This window comes from Akebia trifoliata, chromosome 14 (assembly GCF_017979445.1).
Source record: "Akebia trifoliata isolate Shusen 1 chromosome 14, ASM1797944v1, whole genome shotgun sequence".
Classification (NCBI taxonomy): domain Eukaryota; kingdom Viridiplantae; phylum Streptophyta; class Magnoliopsida; order Ranunculales; family Lardizabalaceae; genus Akebia; species Akebia trifoliata.
In genome coordinates, this window is record NC_141388.1 from 10,704,848 (window position 1) to 10,721,929 (window position 17,082).

The window sequence follows — 17,082 nt, forward strand, 5'->3', positions numbered from 1 at the left end:
TATCAAACTCCTAGTGGAACGTGAGAAAATGTTTCCCTACCTACTTGGCGAGTCCTTAGTTATGAAACTAGATTGGAATGTCAAAAATCTTTATAAATTTTTTTTTTTGTTTGAACATGGTGAGTTCGAATAGTTAGGCCTTCAGCATTTAAATCGTGAGTAATGTGGGGAGTGAGATTCAGGAACTGATTAGACTTAAAAAAAAGTTTTAGCAAAGGGACTATTAAGAGAAATCCTAAAACTTAGGGACTAATTAGAAAGAAATCCCTTTGCTAGAGTCCTTTAAGTAATTTTCTTTTTTTTTTATCTTTTTTATGTAAGTCAATCAAATTTAACCCTCAATTACCATTATCTTGTCGGGTCCCTTGAGTAAAGTCTACAGTTTATTTTCAATAATGAACAACTTGATCAATGAAAAACACTAAGAAGATCTTTTATAGACACATCCATGACTTGCATGCTACACAAGTTGAAAACATTGGTATTTGAATTATCCAATTGACATTAGTGTTGAAAACCATATGGTTGACTACTTGTAGAAATAATTTTACAAGTATAATGTGAGAAGTACAAGTATTGTTATACCCAAATTTATATAAATTAATTAATATTTTTTTAAATTATAAAATGTTCATTTATGTGTTCAAAATATTTATAATAATCCCCACAAACAAATACTGTCTTACATCATATCTCCCCAATAATGAGTTCATTAAACTATTTTCAATAAATAATAATAATAAACATTAATAACATCTTAAAGAGTTATCCCTCTTAAGTCTAGGCCTAATTGCACGCGCGCCACATGAATTGTTCCACTCGCATACTTCAATGCGCTCAAAGTGTAGGGTATTGTCTTCTTGACTTTTGGGAAAGAGAGAGAATCTTTCCATTTTTGGAAACCTATAGGGTCCCTGCCTAGTGCCAGCCCTATTTTATTATATTTTTTTATATTCTATATGTAGTCACCATCATTTCCAACAACACATCCTTCCCCATAATTTAAATAAAATTATAATATTAAGAAGCATAAATAGCCTTTTTTGGTGTTAAAAATGTGATTCCAAAAAATTTTTGGGTCAAATTTCATCCATGAATCTAAAAGTTAGTGGGAATTTTTAATTTTTCTTAATTCGAAGATGTATGATTTGAATTATTATAATTTCAATGATTTATGATCTTTGATACTTCATGAGGATTTCATTTCAACCTTCACTCTTATGATGGTGAATTCGTTTCTAACGTTATTGTCCGTTCTAATTAAATAATAAAAAAATGACAGCTCAAATAAATATGACATGGGTCAGTATAATAATCGTGTTAAATAGGTTAGTTGGGAATCTAACGGCATCATCAAGAATTATTTAGAATATTTTTTAAAATTTCTTAACAAATTAAGAGTTCTTTAAGATCAAATTTTGGATTTAAGATTGAGGGCCAAACATTTGGAAATATCTCATTTGCTAGTAAAGCCCACTTAATTTAATTTAATTTAATTTTTTTTTAGTATTAGAAAGCAACCATTATTTTTTTAATAAAGTATGGAGAGTGTGAGACAAAAAGTACCAACTTCAAAGCCTCACTTTCTATATAAACAAATAGCCTAAATAATGATTAATGTCACTAATCTATTCTTTGACTAAACCCATAATTTTGATGTGGTGTCACATCGAACTAGTTATAATTTATTTTGGTTAATCAACCTTAGATTCATCCACCTCTCTTATTTACAAAAGAAGAAGCGTTTTTTAGATTCGTGATAATCTAACACCCCCTGACATATGCCCCCCATACGCCCAAATCATAGAACCGTGGATCATTTGCCTTGGGATCTTGAGGCAAATGATCCACGGTTCTGTGATGAAGTGTAGGTCAAAGGGGGCGTCAAAAAATCATTATTATTATTTTTTACTATAAAGTAATTAACAAACACTTGTCATTTTCATATTTAATTTGGACCCTTAACCCTAGATTATTGAGATCAATAGAGATAATTAAGTTTACTAAGGATCTAGATGCATAGAAAATTATTTTTCCTGAAAAATATTATTTTGGGTATATGATTGCATAAAGATTATGAAGTTCAATATAGATAATCAAGTTTACTATGGATTTGGATGATTATGCATAAAAAATTATTTTTCATGAGAAATGTAGTGTTAGATATATGATTGCATATATTCCCTGGAATTCATTTTTCACCCAAAGCGATTTTTTACTTTCCGGCCCCCTAATGTTAATCTCTCGCTATTTCTCTTGCCCCCAAAACTAAAACCATCTCTTTCTAGAGCATTTCTTAGGTTCAATCAAATGGTGAAATTCAATTTTCTATAATCATTTTTAAAGGAATTTTTATTTTCTTAGAAAATGAATTCTATGCAATTATACAGGCTAAAATCCATATGATTGTAGGAAATTCATTTTCAACTAAAAAGATTTCTCAAAAAAAAAAAACATCATGAGAAAATTAATTTTGATTTTTACACTTAAGAAAGTGTAAAAAGGAGAGTTTGCTTTTAGTTTTGGCTGTAACAGTTGTGAGAGAATAACATTAGGAGGGTAGGGGAGATAATTGCTTGAGGGAAAATGATTTTTCTTGGAAAGTCAAAGAAATGAAATTTATATTTTCCATGGACAATCATTTGTCCATATATTTTCCATACTCAATCATTGAAACCCTAAATTATTAGAAATCTTCTTTTGTGGTTCTTTTCATTATTCTTCACAAATTGCTCATCAAGTATATAGTTTAGGAGTCTTGAAAAAGACTGATTTGCCCATTCAAACTCCCTCTAAATACCTTTGACACATGGGTCAAACATAGAGATGTTATCTTATTAAATATGGGTCCGAATTTCAAGATGCCAATTGAATGAAGAATAGGTTGAAATGGACCATGTGACATAAGGCATCTCTATGTTTTTATCCACATGGGCTGGATCAGATGAAGTGGGCCCGGCCTATTAACCCAGATAAGAATTGAAAGCTTGTGATAGTTGAAACAGTTCTCAACACTCCAATGCTCGACTCGACTCGACTCAGCTGAGTTAAACAAAATTATATTAAATTTAATGCATATTTTATGAAAAAAGTTTTATTTTTTTAATTAAATAAAAATATTATATTTTTTTAATATATATAATCACATAACTCGTCAAAGTTTTTACCTAACTCAGTGAATGCTAAGCTGACTCGACCAAGTAAACTTGGAAAGTTGGTTCATTCAAGTTTAGGGGGTATTATTACCTTGAAATTCAATCAAGTGCTGATGACTTATCCAAGTCAACTCAACGAGTTTTAAAACCAAGATTGAAACCTTACTCCTAATTATTAGAGACACCTCCCATGTTTTAGAATTTATGACATACCCCTTGACCATGGTATCATCTCTCTCCAAAAAATAAATAAATAAATAAATTTCTTTGTTTCTTTTTTCTAAAAGTTCCTTTTCACATTCAAAGATTCCAACTATTTTCTAATGTCAAAAAATTTAACTTTAAGTCCAAATGTCAAAGTTCACCGCTCTTGTTTTATTCTCTCAAATACTCATTATTTTTTTAAACCCTAGCGCAAAAAGTTTTACCCCTTTTTACAATCTGAAGAATAATAGAGGATTTTTGGAGAAGTTGAAGTTAATCATTGACTTTCAAAAAGAAATATCAAGGGTTTTTGGCAAGATATTGAAGACGAGTTCAAATATGATGGATTGCATGGAAGTAGGAAAAAATCATCCAGAGTTTGGGGAATGTATTAATCCATCGATTCTTGATTAGAGAAAACAAATGATCAACTAATATGCAGAGTTGAGGATCAAGTCTTGATGGCATTGGTTTGAGATCACAAGTACAAACAAGATCTTGTCCAAACTATCAGAATCTTAATTGATATTGCTGCATATATTATTTTCCATCACTACCCTCCTTTTATGGTTTATCTCCGACACCGTAGTACAATATATTTTATTCACTAATGTTAAAATAAATGTTGATTAATATTTATTTAAAATTGATTCAAATAAAATTAATTTAGTTTATTTTAAAATGATATTTTGAAAGTTATTTTATGGTTGGTGTACTTTTTGGTTAAAGAAAAGTAGTATTTTTTTAAAAAGAACATTTCCATTGGTTGATATCTTTTCACATGGATTGAAATTTGTAAAAGTTCTTTTGGCTCCTTTTTCAAATTTTTTGTAAATCCCACATTGCTTTTTAAAATGTTTTTGGAGGGATTTTTAAACCTATAAATAAGAACCTATTCTCAACTCTTTTTTCATTCCAAAGACTCTCTTCTTGAGGGTTCCTAATGGCTTCAAGCTATATGGAAATTTAATAATTCTTTTTTATTTATATATATATATAGATATATATATATATATATTATATATATATATATATTATATATATATATATATAATAGAAAGAAAAGAAAAGAGAGAGAGCGAGAGAGAGAGAGAGAGAGAGAGAGAGAGAGAAATTAAATATTTAATAGGGCCGTCCATTTTGGATAGGCACCAAGACCGATCTGAAAGGTTTCGAAAGGGCCTAAGGGTGCTTAACGGATTCCTTGATCCGAATAGGTGCCTAGTAGTTCCAATAGGTTTCATACCTATTGAGATTCAAAAAAACCATTTACGAATGGGTGTGATTTTTATAATTGTTATCTATTTATGGAGATCAATTCTATTAAAATAAATTTTTTTTTCAAAAATTTTCTACAAAAAAGAGGCATTCGTGTATCCGAGATTCTGTGTGACAGATTTTCTCAAAATAGTGCAAATTTTGAGGAAATATACAGTTGTGTTAGAACTGGACTCTGTTGTATCCTGAAGATAAGTTCGTCAACAACCCATCTGCATCTTCGTGTTCAATCGGAGTGGGGGTGTCTGTTGTCTATAAGACAACGTAGATTACTATGTGCCTCAGAGCAATTTTTTCAAGTTCTATTATTTTTATAACAACTAATAAATCACACATATAGAATGATTACAAATACATCTCCTAAGTGTACAGTGACTTGACATTGAATAAATTGACTTAACTAACATGCTGATTGTGATGTCGAACCTACATGTAGATTAGACGGTGCTCAAAACTAAAAAATAGACTCATGTCGACATCCAGGGACGAAGACAGATAAGGACGAGAAGGGCTATAGTCCCCAGTGGAATTCTTGAAAATAAAAATAAAAATCAGTAATTAACCCTTACATTTTACTTGGTATTAGAGGTGCCTCCAATATATTCTCTTCGAAAACATGGATGAAATAAATAAAAAGCTAATTGTTTTAATTTTAAATTTAAGTTTTACCATGAAAATTAGAAGGTTGTGGACTTGTGGTGCTGTTTTGTCAATGTGACCATGTGGGTCCAATGATGGTTTTATGAGGGAGAATCGATGTTGAGAGGAGATATGATATAATAGGTATTGATTGAAAAATTGAGAGTATTATAGATATTTAATCTTTTGAAATGATGTGAGTCTCACTCTAAGATTTGTAGAGTAACGAACTTGATAAAATAACACTTAACCCTCACTAACTAAAAATCTTGACTCTGCCCTTGTCAACATCACTTAGTGCACTATAACCAAGATGTCATGCGATGCAGTCATGAATTTGAAAATCTATAAATAAGTAAACATTGAAAGCAAATGTTTACTTATCATTATAACAAATCCATAGAATCCCCAACTACAAGGAATTGAGAAGAATATGGTAAGGATAATCATAAACCTACATAATAAAAACAAGGTTTAGTAGATTAAAAAATTACAAAAATGGTTGCAGAGTTTGAAGTCAACGTGTTGTAGAAAAAAGTCATTTAAAAAAAAAAATACTAGAGGTTCAAAATATGAATCGTTCGAAAGGTCTTTGGGCTCACTTTGTGGCATCCAAAAATTGATGACAAAATTTTGTGAACTTAAAAAAAAAAAAAATTTCAAAATCATTATTTTTCACCATTAAATTTTAATTTTAAATTTGGGAGTTAGATGAAAATTCAGTAACCATCCATTTTTAAAACCTTGGATCAAGATAAAAAAAAAAAATCTTTTTTTTTAAATATGAATTTTCTCATGAAATCTAGAGGTTATGTGGCATTGGATTGCTAATGTAGTGATCCATTTAAGTAAATCAACTCTTAATAAGACCTAAAATCTTACCATGTTAGTAGGAAAAATATTTCTCAAATAGGAATAAGAGCATCTCTTTTCAAACACATGGGTATCCAAGATATTCATATAAAATAAAATGGGCACGTCTAAATCACTTATATTTAAAAGTTAAATCTGTAAAATGTTGGAAATAGCCTTAGCCGTGTAGATTTCGAAGAGAGAGCTGTGGGTCACATCGGAAGGCGACCGCTTGGTTGTATTGCTTGTTTGTGTTTTTTTGTATTAGATGTATTGGTCGGACTAGTGTGGGTCAAAATCCAAGAGTAAAGAGTTGCTGTTGGCACACCAAGTATTACTTATAAGACATCAATCTACATGCACCTAAGGATTTTTCTCAAAACGTGTGCAACTTATGTCAAAATTTCGATTTTAGTATACTGTTCATTTTAATTCGGATAACATGTTTTTTTTTTAATGATTTCTTCATTTTTTATAATCAATGAATTCATAGATAAATTATCAGCAAGATCGTTGATATGATAAAATCGTTGATATTTTATCAACAAATTCGTGGATTATAAAAGTGACGAATTTACTGAAAAATATGTTTTGGAAATTAAAATGAATAATTTACTGGATTCAAAATTTCGTTAAATTCAACGCACAAAATGGAGATTCACCCTACGTAAATAACTCCTCAATTTCAAAAGGATTGGTGTGTTGGAAGTAAAGGTTGCTGTGGACATAGAATTTCTCAAATTAAATGATGTGAAGGTATATAAAGATATTTTTAAATCATAATCGGTGTTAAATATTTAAAATGTCCAACTCTGAAAGATTTTTATTGTATAAACGGTGTTTAATATTTTATAATGTCCAACTCCAGTGCGATGATGCCACGTGCATAGGAGATTAATTTTTCTAAAGTCGTGATCCAGAGCGGTGTCTTGTTCCTATGACAAGATAAGGCATCTATGTGGCATGTTTTGGTTGGCAATTAAACACATCGAGCTGTGTTTCATGTAGCCCGATGTGTTTTAAACTCATTCTCAAATGTCCCATGTAGACAACGCTCCTATTACGAATGGGATGCCTTAGCTCATCCTAATTCTTTTTATTATAGGTCTTAAAGAAAAAGAGTAATCAGGATTGAAAGTTTAATTTTTATTTAGCGATCATGCAAAAAATGAAAGATAAAGCCCTCAATTTATATTTTCTTCCCACGCTCTCATCGATCATTTGAAATAGTGGTTTATTTCTTGATTTTCCATATAGGGAGATCTTTCATTATTTTCACTTGGATTCTTCTAGGATTCGACTTGGGATCCTTTAGGCTCAAACCAATGGGATGGTAACACACAAGAAAATATAGCCTACTCTCGGAGGCATGTCAGATTAACTATAGTTGTGACTTGAGATAACTCATAACAACATTATTTATAAATTAATCATCTAAGGTTTGATGAGATGGTCAAGAACCACACTTTAGGAAGTGGAGGTCTTGATTGATTTTCAATTTTGGAGTTTATTCGACTAAAATATATGGAAAGATCGACTAAAATTTGAGATAACGACTTGTTTAAATGATTTCAACCCAAAATAACTATTTTGGATTGATTTTCATCCCAAAAATATGAAAAAAAAAAAAAAAAAATGTAAAAGAATCTTAATTTTTTACGTACATCTTCAAAATATTTGAAAAAAAATCCTTGAAAATGACTTCTTCTTCCTTCTTAAATCCTTTCCAATGGAATAGAGTCTCCGAAACTCAATTTAGATGCTAAAAATCTAATTTTTTGGATGAAAACAACAAGTTCGAACGGTTAGAACATTCACTCATGAGAAATGTGGGAGATGATGTTCAAGGACTGTTAAGAAAAGAAAAGTTCACTAAATGGACTATTAAGAGACCACCAAAATTTAGGGACTCTTTAGAAAGAAGTCCCTCCACAATGGTCCTTTAAGTAATTTTTTTTTTTTTTTAAAACAAATATTCTTAGACCATCATCATAAAATCTTATCTCCAAAAATTTAAGATTTGGTTGAATGGGTGGTGTTGTTAAGACTCTATTTTGTTTAAAGTTATGTCTTATATTGTAAAAATATTCATACCTTCAATTATTACCTCAATCGACGTTTTTTTGGAATCCTAGTCCTAAATCATTTTCTTTAAAAGAAAATATGATAAATGAAATAATTTCTTTTTTCCTTTTTCTTTTTGATGACTTGGAGTATCATTATATCCCATATATGGATTAATCCCTATGGTTACACACCCTAACGCTATAGAAATTTCAAAACATGGAACAATGATCAAAGGGAACAAACCCCTATCATTAATTTTACCATTAAACCAACCCCTTGGAGGTACAAATGAAATAATAATTTAGTAATTAATTATATGAAACATGTTTATATCCTTCAATTAACTTAACAAAACTCAAGGGCTCATTTAGCATAGTTCAACAATCAATATAGGTCCTTTTATAAAATTACTTCTATTTGAATCATAATTATAAGGTGATAGATTGCAATATATATTGTTTGGTGATGCAATCTAGAGAAGTGACTTTTGGGGGTTTAGATGCACTTCCATAATTGTGGCTGAAAACAGTTTCTTTTTAGATATTTTGGTCATCAACTTAAAACCCTAAAAAAATTGGAGTTACCTTTGTCTTAAAAAAAAAAAAGTTTTTCTTCTTTTTTTTCTTTAATGTTCCATCTAAATTTCTGTAGAAATTTAAATACAAAGGCTGCTGGGACAACTTTACTCATCTTTAGATTCCAACTTCTTTGAGAATACGAAAGCCAAGTGGGTGTCAAATAATTGGGGTGTCATGGGGTTCATTTTGGCTCTTACTATTCCAATTCTCAAAAATTGTTTTGAGACAAAAATAAAATAAAGTAAAAAATCTTTGAGTGATAATTGAATTTCTTCTTTTTTATTGGCAAGTATTGTTTTTTTTTCATCGCATAATATATGAGAAAATTCCTTTTACAAATTGTAGACATCTCAATTTGAACGGATCCCACTAGAAAAAAAATTAAAAAAAGACGTATTTTATCAATAAAAAAAATCATTAATGGACGTAAAGGCCCAAATTTTTAAAATTCGATCATTTTTATTCAAATCAAAAGTCTTAGGACTTTCAAGTTCCAATAGTCTAATGGCCCTACCGTAGGACTAATTCATCTAAACCCATCTCTTTTTCAATCCCACCACTTTCTCAAATCTTTACCACTCTAATCCCGAACCTATCATCAAATCTCGAACCCGTTTTAAACCCACCTATGACCCACCAATCCTCAACCACCATAAGTCTCATTTTAACCTCATTTTAAAATAAACTTAACTCTAACCAATACCTCAATATAATTTAACCCTAAATCAATTTCAATGCAACCCAATCTTAAGCCTAACATACAAAAATCCATTATAATCAAACGACTCAAATCCATGTCCATATCCATACCCATATCTATGATCATAATCATTCAAGGTCCATGCAACCATTGATCATCAAAGGGGACACTTGTCATCACCACCACTCACCTATTAAATTCTTTTATCTAAACTCATCATCATCCTCAAAAAACAAATCAATTCATACCCATGTCATAATCTAATCCTATCACATTCTCCTCAAAACACTCTATAAGTCATCTTTACACCCTAATTTTCTAAATCAAACCCCATATCATTGGACACATGTCACCATTTCCTCCACATTTTCAAAATCTAACTACCTAATCTCTTACACAAGTCATTCTTTTAACCAAACATCCACACCCCTCAACCTAAACCAACACTCAACCTAAGAATGGATTGTCTAACAACCCCAATTAGATTATATCATGGGTTTAGGTCAAAAATAACTTATCCATCCTCTTTTACCAAGTTACCCCTCCCCAACTTCAAAATGACAAGCACCACATACCTAAATCTCATGTTATTCTTTCTTAATTTTCTACTTTGACATTTCTAACCTCTAAAAATAACCCTCAACACCTATAAAACCTCATTCTTCCTCTCAAAAAGCTCATGCTTGAATCCCTTCTCTTTCTTCAACTTTTTAAAAAACCCCCTTAAACCTCTATTGAATTCCCAAAAAGTCTAACAAAAATACATCATCAAGAACAATTTCACCAAAAACTCAAGAAGAAAAACAAGAATGAAGAATAAAGCTTCAAGATAGGATGTAGTACAACCATGTAATCACCTCCCCCTTCCCTCCCATCTTCATCTCCTTCTCCTATCTCTCCTCCTCACTTCTTTTCTTTTGGGTTTTGGAAGTCCATCTTCATTAAAAAGATAAGTCTTGTAGGCCTAGACATAATGGGGTCCCTCTCATAATAAGGTGACTCCTATGATTTAAGTCCAAAATAAAATATCTCAAAATTTGAGGGTACAAAATTTTCTTCTCTACCAATTTTCTCTCTTAAAATTTATAAAAATAAAAAATGACTATTTTTAAATATTACCACTTATGGTGAAAGGAATATGATGCATAACACATTCCTTATCTCTTAACATGGATCCCTTACCTAGATCTTAGGTGGACTAACACTCTTATTTGTAAGAGAATCACTATAAATAAAAATGAAATTTTGAAATTATTTTTCGGGTGCTCATTCACACCCTTTTTTTAATAACGAATGGTGGCAACTCCAACTCCAACTCCAAATCCACGTAGTAGAAATCTTCAAAAACGAAAATCCCATTTCTACACAAATTGTTGCTAACTTTTTTCTTTAAAAAAAATAACAAATTATCCATAAAAGCATCAATGTCATAGTTTCAATTCTTCTAATAAAAACATAAGTAATTTTTAAAAAAAATTTAAAATTAAAATTTATCTTTTTTTACAAGTAATAAACCTCTTGAAAGATAACACTTTAAGTTCAACCAATAATTCATTTAAATGAAAACTTGAAAAATTATATGTGTATTAACTTGAAAAAAAAAAAAAAAAACATTCAATCACCTACAATATAAGAAGCACCAGATGATGACTTCAGTTCCTATTGGTTCGATTCTTTTAGACTTGATTATAGTAAGTATAAAAATAAAAGAGATTCAAAATTAGGACTTTTTGTTTTCAATTTAATTTAATTTTAATCAAACATGTACTATTGACACCTAATGGTGCCACTTAGCTAAGTGGTAAAGGCTTGAGTAGAGTTGATCCCATGATTTAAGTTCAAATTCTGTTGAACCCATCTTCACCTCTATTAACCATTAATCCCTGATCATGCTTAGCCAACAAAAAAAAATTAAAAAATTAAAAAGAGAAGAGAGTTTCTTTTGCTACACCAACTTTTGCTAACACCACCCCCAACGCGTGCAATTCTTTGGTAATTTACATATGAATTGGTGTGGTGTTAGCAAATGTTGGTGCGGCAATAGAAACTCTAAAAAAATATCATTGACAACTTGCAACAAATTTAATATATCATACATTATGGACCAACCAACCAACCCACACTACACTACACACTTCTTTCTTCATCTAAAATTGGAGAGAAAAATAAAAGTTTCAGCTGTTTATTTTGTTTTTGGGTTGGGTTGTTTTTATTTTTCCTTAAATTATTACTGGAGAGAGAGAGAATGAGAGAGACTCCTATTTTAATAAGAGATGATGAACTTTTTCTTCAAGTTTGAAGCGTCCACAAACACCATCCCATCCAATCACAACCCCACCTTTAATGTCTCTCTCTCCCTCTCTCTACACTAGGAGTTGTGAGAGTTTGCTAATTTGGATTCATTTCTTCACTCTTTCTCTCTCATTACTGTCTTTCTCTTTTCTTTGGTGCTCCAACCTGAAGGAAAAGTAAGAAAGAACGGATCTTTCCCTCTTTTTCTGCTTCGATTCTTCAGATTCTCTCTGTTTTCTCAATTGGGTTTCTGTTATTTCAGCTTTTTAAGCTTCTTTTACTGTTTGGGTGTTTCTCATCTCTGATTTTTGCACAATTTACTAAGCTTTCCCCTCTATCTGGGTTGTGAACTCTAAAGAGATTTGAAGTTGCAGATAAATAAAAAAAACACTATAAGTCCCATCTTATCTTTATTAATCTCATCTCTTCATATTTCTCCATTATTTATATCTTTTTCTCTCCAAATTTTATCTGGGGTCTGTTTGTTTCTCTTACTGTGGATTTAGATCTGATAGTTGGCAATTCTAGGGTTATATATCTCTGCACCAAGATCTAGTATTTTATCAAATTTTCAGATTTTCTTCGAATTTGGAAAGATGGGTCTTTTCTAGATTCTTCATCGCATGCTTGTATGAAAAGCTATTCGAATTCTCTGAAAATGCTTCTTGATTTAATGCCTGTTTTCTCTTCTTGATACCTCCACCTCCCTCTTTAGGTTTTCCTTAACTTGTTATTGACTTATTGTACCTCTTCTGTTAAATCAAATTGGAAGTTTGAAGAATTCTAGGATTCAAATTACGGAATTTTTTCAATACCTTCGCGTTATGTTCTGTGATTCTGCGCTGTAATTTGAAATGATGAAGTGGGGGATGGACTCAAATTGGTCTCTTGAAGAGAGCAAGAGCACAAAATGGACCCATGAAGAGAACAAACTGTTTGAGAATGCTCTCGCAGTATACGATAGGGAGACTCCGGATCGATGGCAAAAAGTGGCGGACATGATCCCGGGAAAGTCTATAATGGATGTAATCAAACAGTACAAGGAATTAGAAGATGATGTTAGTGATATAGAAGCAGGGCTGATTCCAATTCCTGGGTACGCTACATCCTCTTTTACATTGGATTGGATGAACAACCAAACATTTACACAATCTTACGATCTTTGCGGAAAGAGGTCTTCCTCGGGTAGGCCTTCTGATCAGGAAAGAAAGAAAGGGATCCCTTGGACAGAAGATGAACACAGGTAATTATGATTTGTGATCATGTTATCTGTCTGATTTTTCTATTATTATCTAGTAATAATGAAAATTCTGATTTATAAGATGGCTAGAAAATTGGGTTTTTGAACTCCAATTAAGATGAACACAGGTAATTATCCACATCTTATTTGTCTTTTATCTTTTTTTTTTTTTTTTTCAAATCTAGTAATGGGGAAAATTTTGATTTATAAGATGGCTAAAAAGTTGGGTATTTGAACTCGAATAAAGATGAACACAGGTAGTTATACTTTGTAAGCATCTTATCTTTCTTTTTCCCCCCAACCTAGTAATGGTGAAAGTTTTGATTTATAAGATGACGAGAGTTAAACCCTCATTAGTAATGGTGTTTTCATCTGAAAGTCGAATCGAAAAGCAATCATAATTTTAAATTTAAGCTCCACAATGGGTTCACTAATAAGCATGATTTCACTGAGTTTGTCAGTTGATCTATTACATAAAAACTTCTTTGTGATTAGTTGCAGTTAACGCTTACTTTAATGTTTGATGTCGTTTTCTTTTTCTTTGTTTTTTTCTCCTTCCTTTCATTAGTTTTAAGTTTTTTGGTGAAATGGGTTTTTGGTTGATTGATTGCAGGTTGTTTCTATTGGGTCTTAAAAAGTATGGGAAAGGAGATTGGAGAAACATTTCTAGAAATTTTGTTATCTCTAGGACCCCAACTCAAGTCGCTAGCCATGCTCAGAAGTATTTTATAAGGCAGCTTTCGGGAGGGAAAGATAAGAGGAGATCGAGCATCCATGATATCACAACTGTCAATCTTACCGACACTAGACCTCCTTCACCAGATAACAATAGACCCCCTTCTCTAAATCAATCTACAATGCTTCCTCAGCAGTCTAACCCAAATGGCACACATAAAGCATTATTTGATTGGAATCAACCCCATGACAGAGCCAACATGGTTTTCGGCTCGGGACATGGGAATCTGTTCGTGCCCCCTCCTTATGGGGTAAATTCGTACGGGATGAAACAACAAGGGCAAAATCTTCACAAAGCTGCTATTCATGGATCTCATATTAGACCCCATGGTATGGTATTTCAGATGCAATCCTCGCAATGTAACCCTCGTGGATAATGGAGTCGTATTCTAAGTTCTCAATGGATTGAAATGCCAAATCTTATTCTGTTCAGTTGGATTGCTCTTTGTCGTGCTTTTTTCGATGGTTTTAATGTGAATATACTGATGGATACAGGAGCTAGTTCATAGTCTTTGAACTTCGGGAGATAGGATCGTGTTTTGCTTCGGGTTTCAAATTCTGAACTTTGACCAAGAACTTTCAAATTTGGTTTTTTGTTGTATCAAAGATTTTCAGTGGAACTTGAGGTTCTCTCCTTAGATTAGAGATATTTTCATGTGCTTGCTGAGAGATTGTGAGAATTTTCAGATGCATCCATGAATTGGGCTTGTATGTTTTACAAGTATTTCTATTTTTAAGGTATAGAAACTAGGAAACTCCTGATGAAAGATTTGTTTCTTCATGGGTTGGTCTTCCATATTAGTTACTCTAGGGTTAAAATCACACAAGTAGTTGAGATTGGATCAGCATGAAGAAATAAGCAGCTCATGAGTTCCCACCCTGAACGTGATGCTGTCGTCAGATCTGTTGTATTTTGTTGATAGGAAAGAAGGGTTGCAAGATTGATGATTGATGGGTTTATTTTTATGTTTTTAGTATTTCTGAAACATCATCAATTTATATTTGATTTGAAACAAGAATGTCTCTTGTAGCTCTATATCACTTATTTCCATTAAACACTATGTGAATTTTATTATTCTTTGTTTGTTCCCTAATCCTTGTGCAATCTTTCCATTTGAGATGTTGGGTTTGAGTCTCTTAACATTTGCAGATACACGATGACATCGAGATCAAGTTCATAATTTTCTAATGAGCTTATGAGGATTGTCTTGCAGTTATGGATGGAAGATTGTTCCAAATATTTGGTAGGTCTGATTTGGCACATGGAATCAATTTCTGCACTTTTACGAGTGGTCGTTGAGACTAAAGTGAAACCCAGTCGAATCAGTCATTGGATGCTCGGTTCAAATTGGCTGAGTCATAAAGCACTCTTTCCTTCTACTATTGTATTTAGTGGTTTTTCTTTAAGTCCTTTTCTGCAATTCAAGACCTATACTTCCAACATGGCCTACTTGACCGACCTTGATCTCAGAACCTTAGTTGAGGCTGAACCTTTGTTCCACCAACTTGAGCATCTCATGTTTATATCTCTCCTTTTTCTCTTTGTAGTTTTTCTCTTCATGACGAGGACAAACTGAGATGAGAAATCCTATAAAGATGTTTTAATAAATAAACTAATATAACTCAAAAAAACATCAAAGATTACCACTGTAGATTATGTTTATTCTTTAATCTTCATTGAACATAGAAAGAACCATGTCAGATTACCGATGTAGATTATGTTTGTTGTTTAATCATTCTTTTCTTGATCCCTTTTGCTAGACCGATCATATTTATTTCTTCATCGTGTAACTAGTCCATGGTGGAAACACTACAGTGGTCTCATGGATCTGTTTTTCAAGTCTCCAAGTTATCATTGTTTCTTGATTCCTACACGTGCCGACCAACAAACAAAAATAGGTCAAACTTTTTTTTTTATCACATTTTGACACTATTTGCACAAACAGAGGATCTAATATTTTCATTAAGCAGATACACAGATTTTCTTAATCATGGAAGATTATTTTTTATATCCTAAAGTGGGTGTCAAGATTCTCTCCACCGAGGAAATATAGAAGAATCTTCCTCCCTAGTAAGTGCTGCATCAAACTAATGACCCCATTAACAGATTGCATCAATGTCTTTCTTTTTTTTAATTAATTTTGTTTTCTTATTTATTTGACTGTGACTTTCAACCTTAGACCATATTTCCAATTGTTACACAATTGGAAAACCTTCAGCGAAAGTCTTCTGTCCACTACCCAACTATCCCACTCACAATCTCCCAGTGACTGAAATCAACTAAGTCAATTGGTTCTTCTGGTCATGGATTAATCATTATCACAAGAGTTGGTGTCCTTGTGAATTTTATAAAATAAGATTCATTGGCACATATTCATCTTAATTGAATAATTTCTTCCAGAAATGACAAGTGAAATAAACAAATATAGATTCCTATTGTGCTGTTGTTGTCTGTTTGTTTTCTAGTTTCTTTTAATTTCTCTATTTTTTGTTGTTGTTGTTGTTGTGAGTTGCTACTATCCTCACCCAACATAGTTGTTGCTGCTGCAGCTATCATGAAAAGCCTAGTGCCTACCCATGTCACTTGCATATATAATTTTAGGTCCCACCCATTGATCAAAGAATGGAAAAATGAGAAAATTAATCATTCCCCTTTGAACCTTTTCTCAAGTAAATGACAAAACTACCCACTTTCTTTCTGAAAGGAGTTGCCTTTCTACAAGTTGCATAGGAAGGCAATTTGACAACTTTATTCTAATTTTGATCTACCCCTTTTAAGTGGATTAAGTCCACACACAAACACAGTCTCACAACTTTACACCTATGGTCATCTTGTTTCTCTCTTTTTCTTAATAAATTTCTTGATTCTTCTCTCTTCAAATTGCTTTCAGTGCACCACACATCAACAGTTTTTATAAAATATGGTAAATAGAATAGCAGCAAGTACTCATGTGGATCTTGATTTGGTGCAACAAAGAACTTCTACAGTGGTCAAAGATATGAGAATAACCCTTGTTCATGGTGCTTTTCTAACATAAACACAAAAAGAATGTCAAAGAACAGAAAGGGAAAGATGCATTAAATCTCGGTTTTAATAATTAATATATTGTTGAAGACATGCCAATTTTGTATTATATACTAAATAAAATGAAAATAAGTTGTATCCTTCATAGATGAAAAAAAAAAAATGAGGACATCTACCAAAGTCTACACCGTTAGATGGTCCTAAATATACACAACACACACTGTGGACCATCTAATGGTCTATACGCTTGGAAATCTGTCCTTTGAGGAAAGGCAACATCATTTCTGAAAAGAAAATTACTACTTCAGTGGTAATCA

The 17,082-nt window shown here is 31.9% G+C and overlaps 1 protein-coding gene across 1 annotated transcript; it reads left to right on the forward strand.

Annotated features, from left to right (window-relative positions):
- The first annotated feature begins 11,630 nt into the window (after positions 1 to 11,630).
- LOC147386206 (transcription factor DIVARICATA-like) lies at positions 11,631 to 14,776 on the forward strand. The gene is made up of 2 exons (XM_086422592.1): positions 11,631 to 13,008; positions 13,619 to 14,776. Exons 1-2 carry the CDS (start codon positions 12,620 to 12,622, stop codon positions 14,115 to 14,117), a joined length of 888 nt encoding a protein of 295 aa, XP_086278718.1. The 5' UTR covers positions 11,631 to 12,619; the 3' UTR covers positions 14,118 to 14,776.
- Positions 14,777 to 17,082: the final 2,306 nt, after the last annotated feature.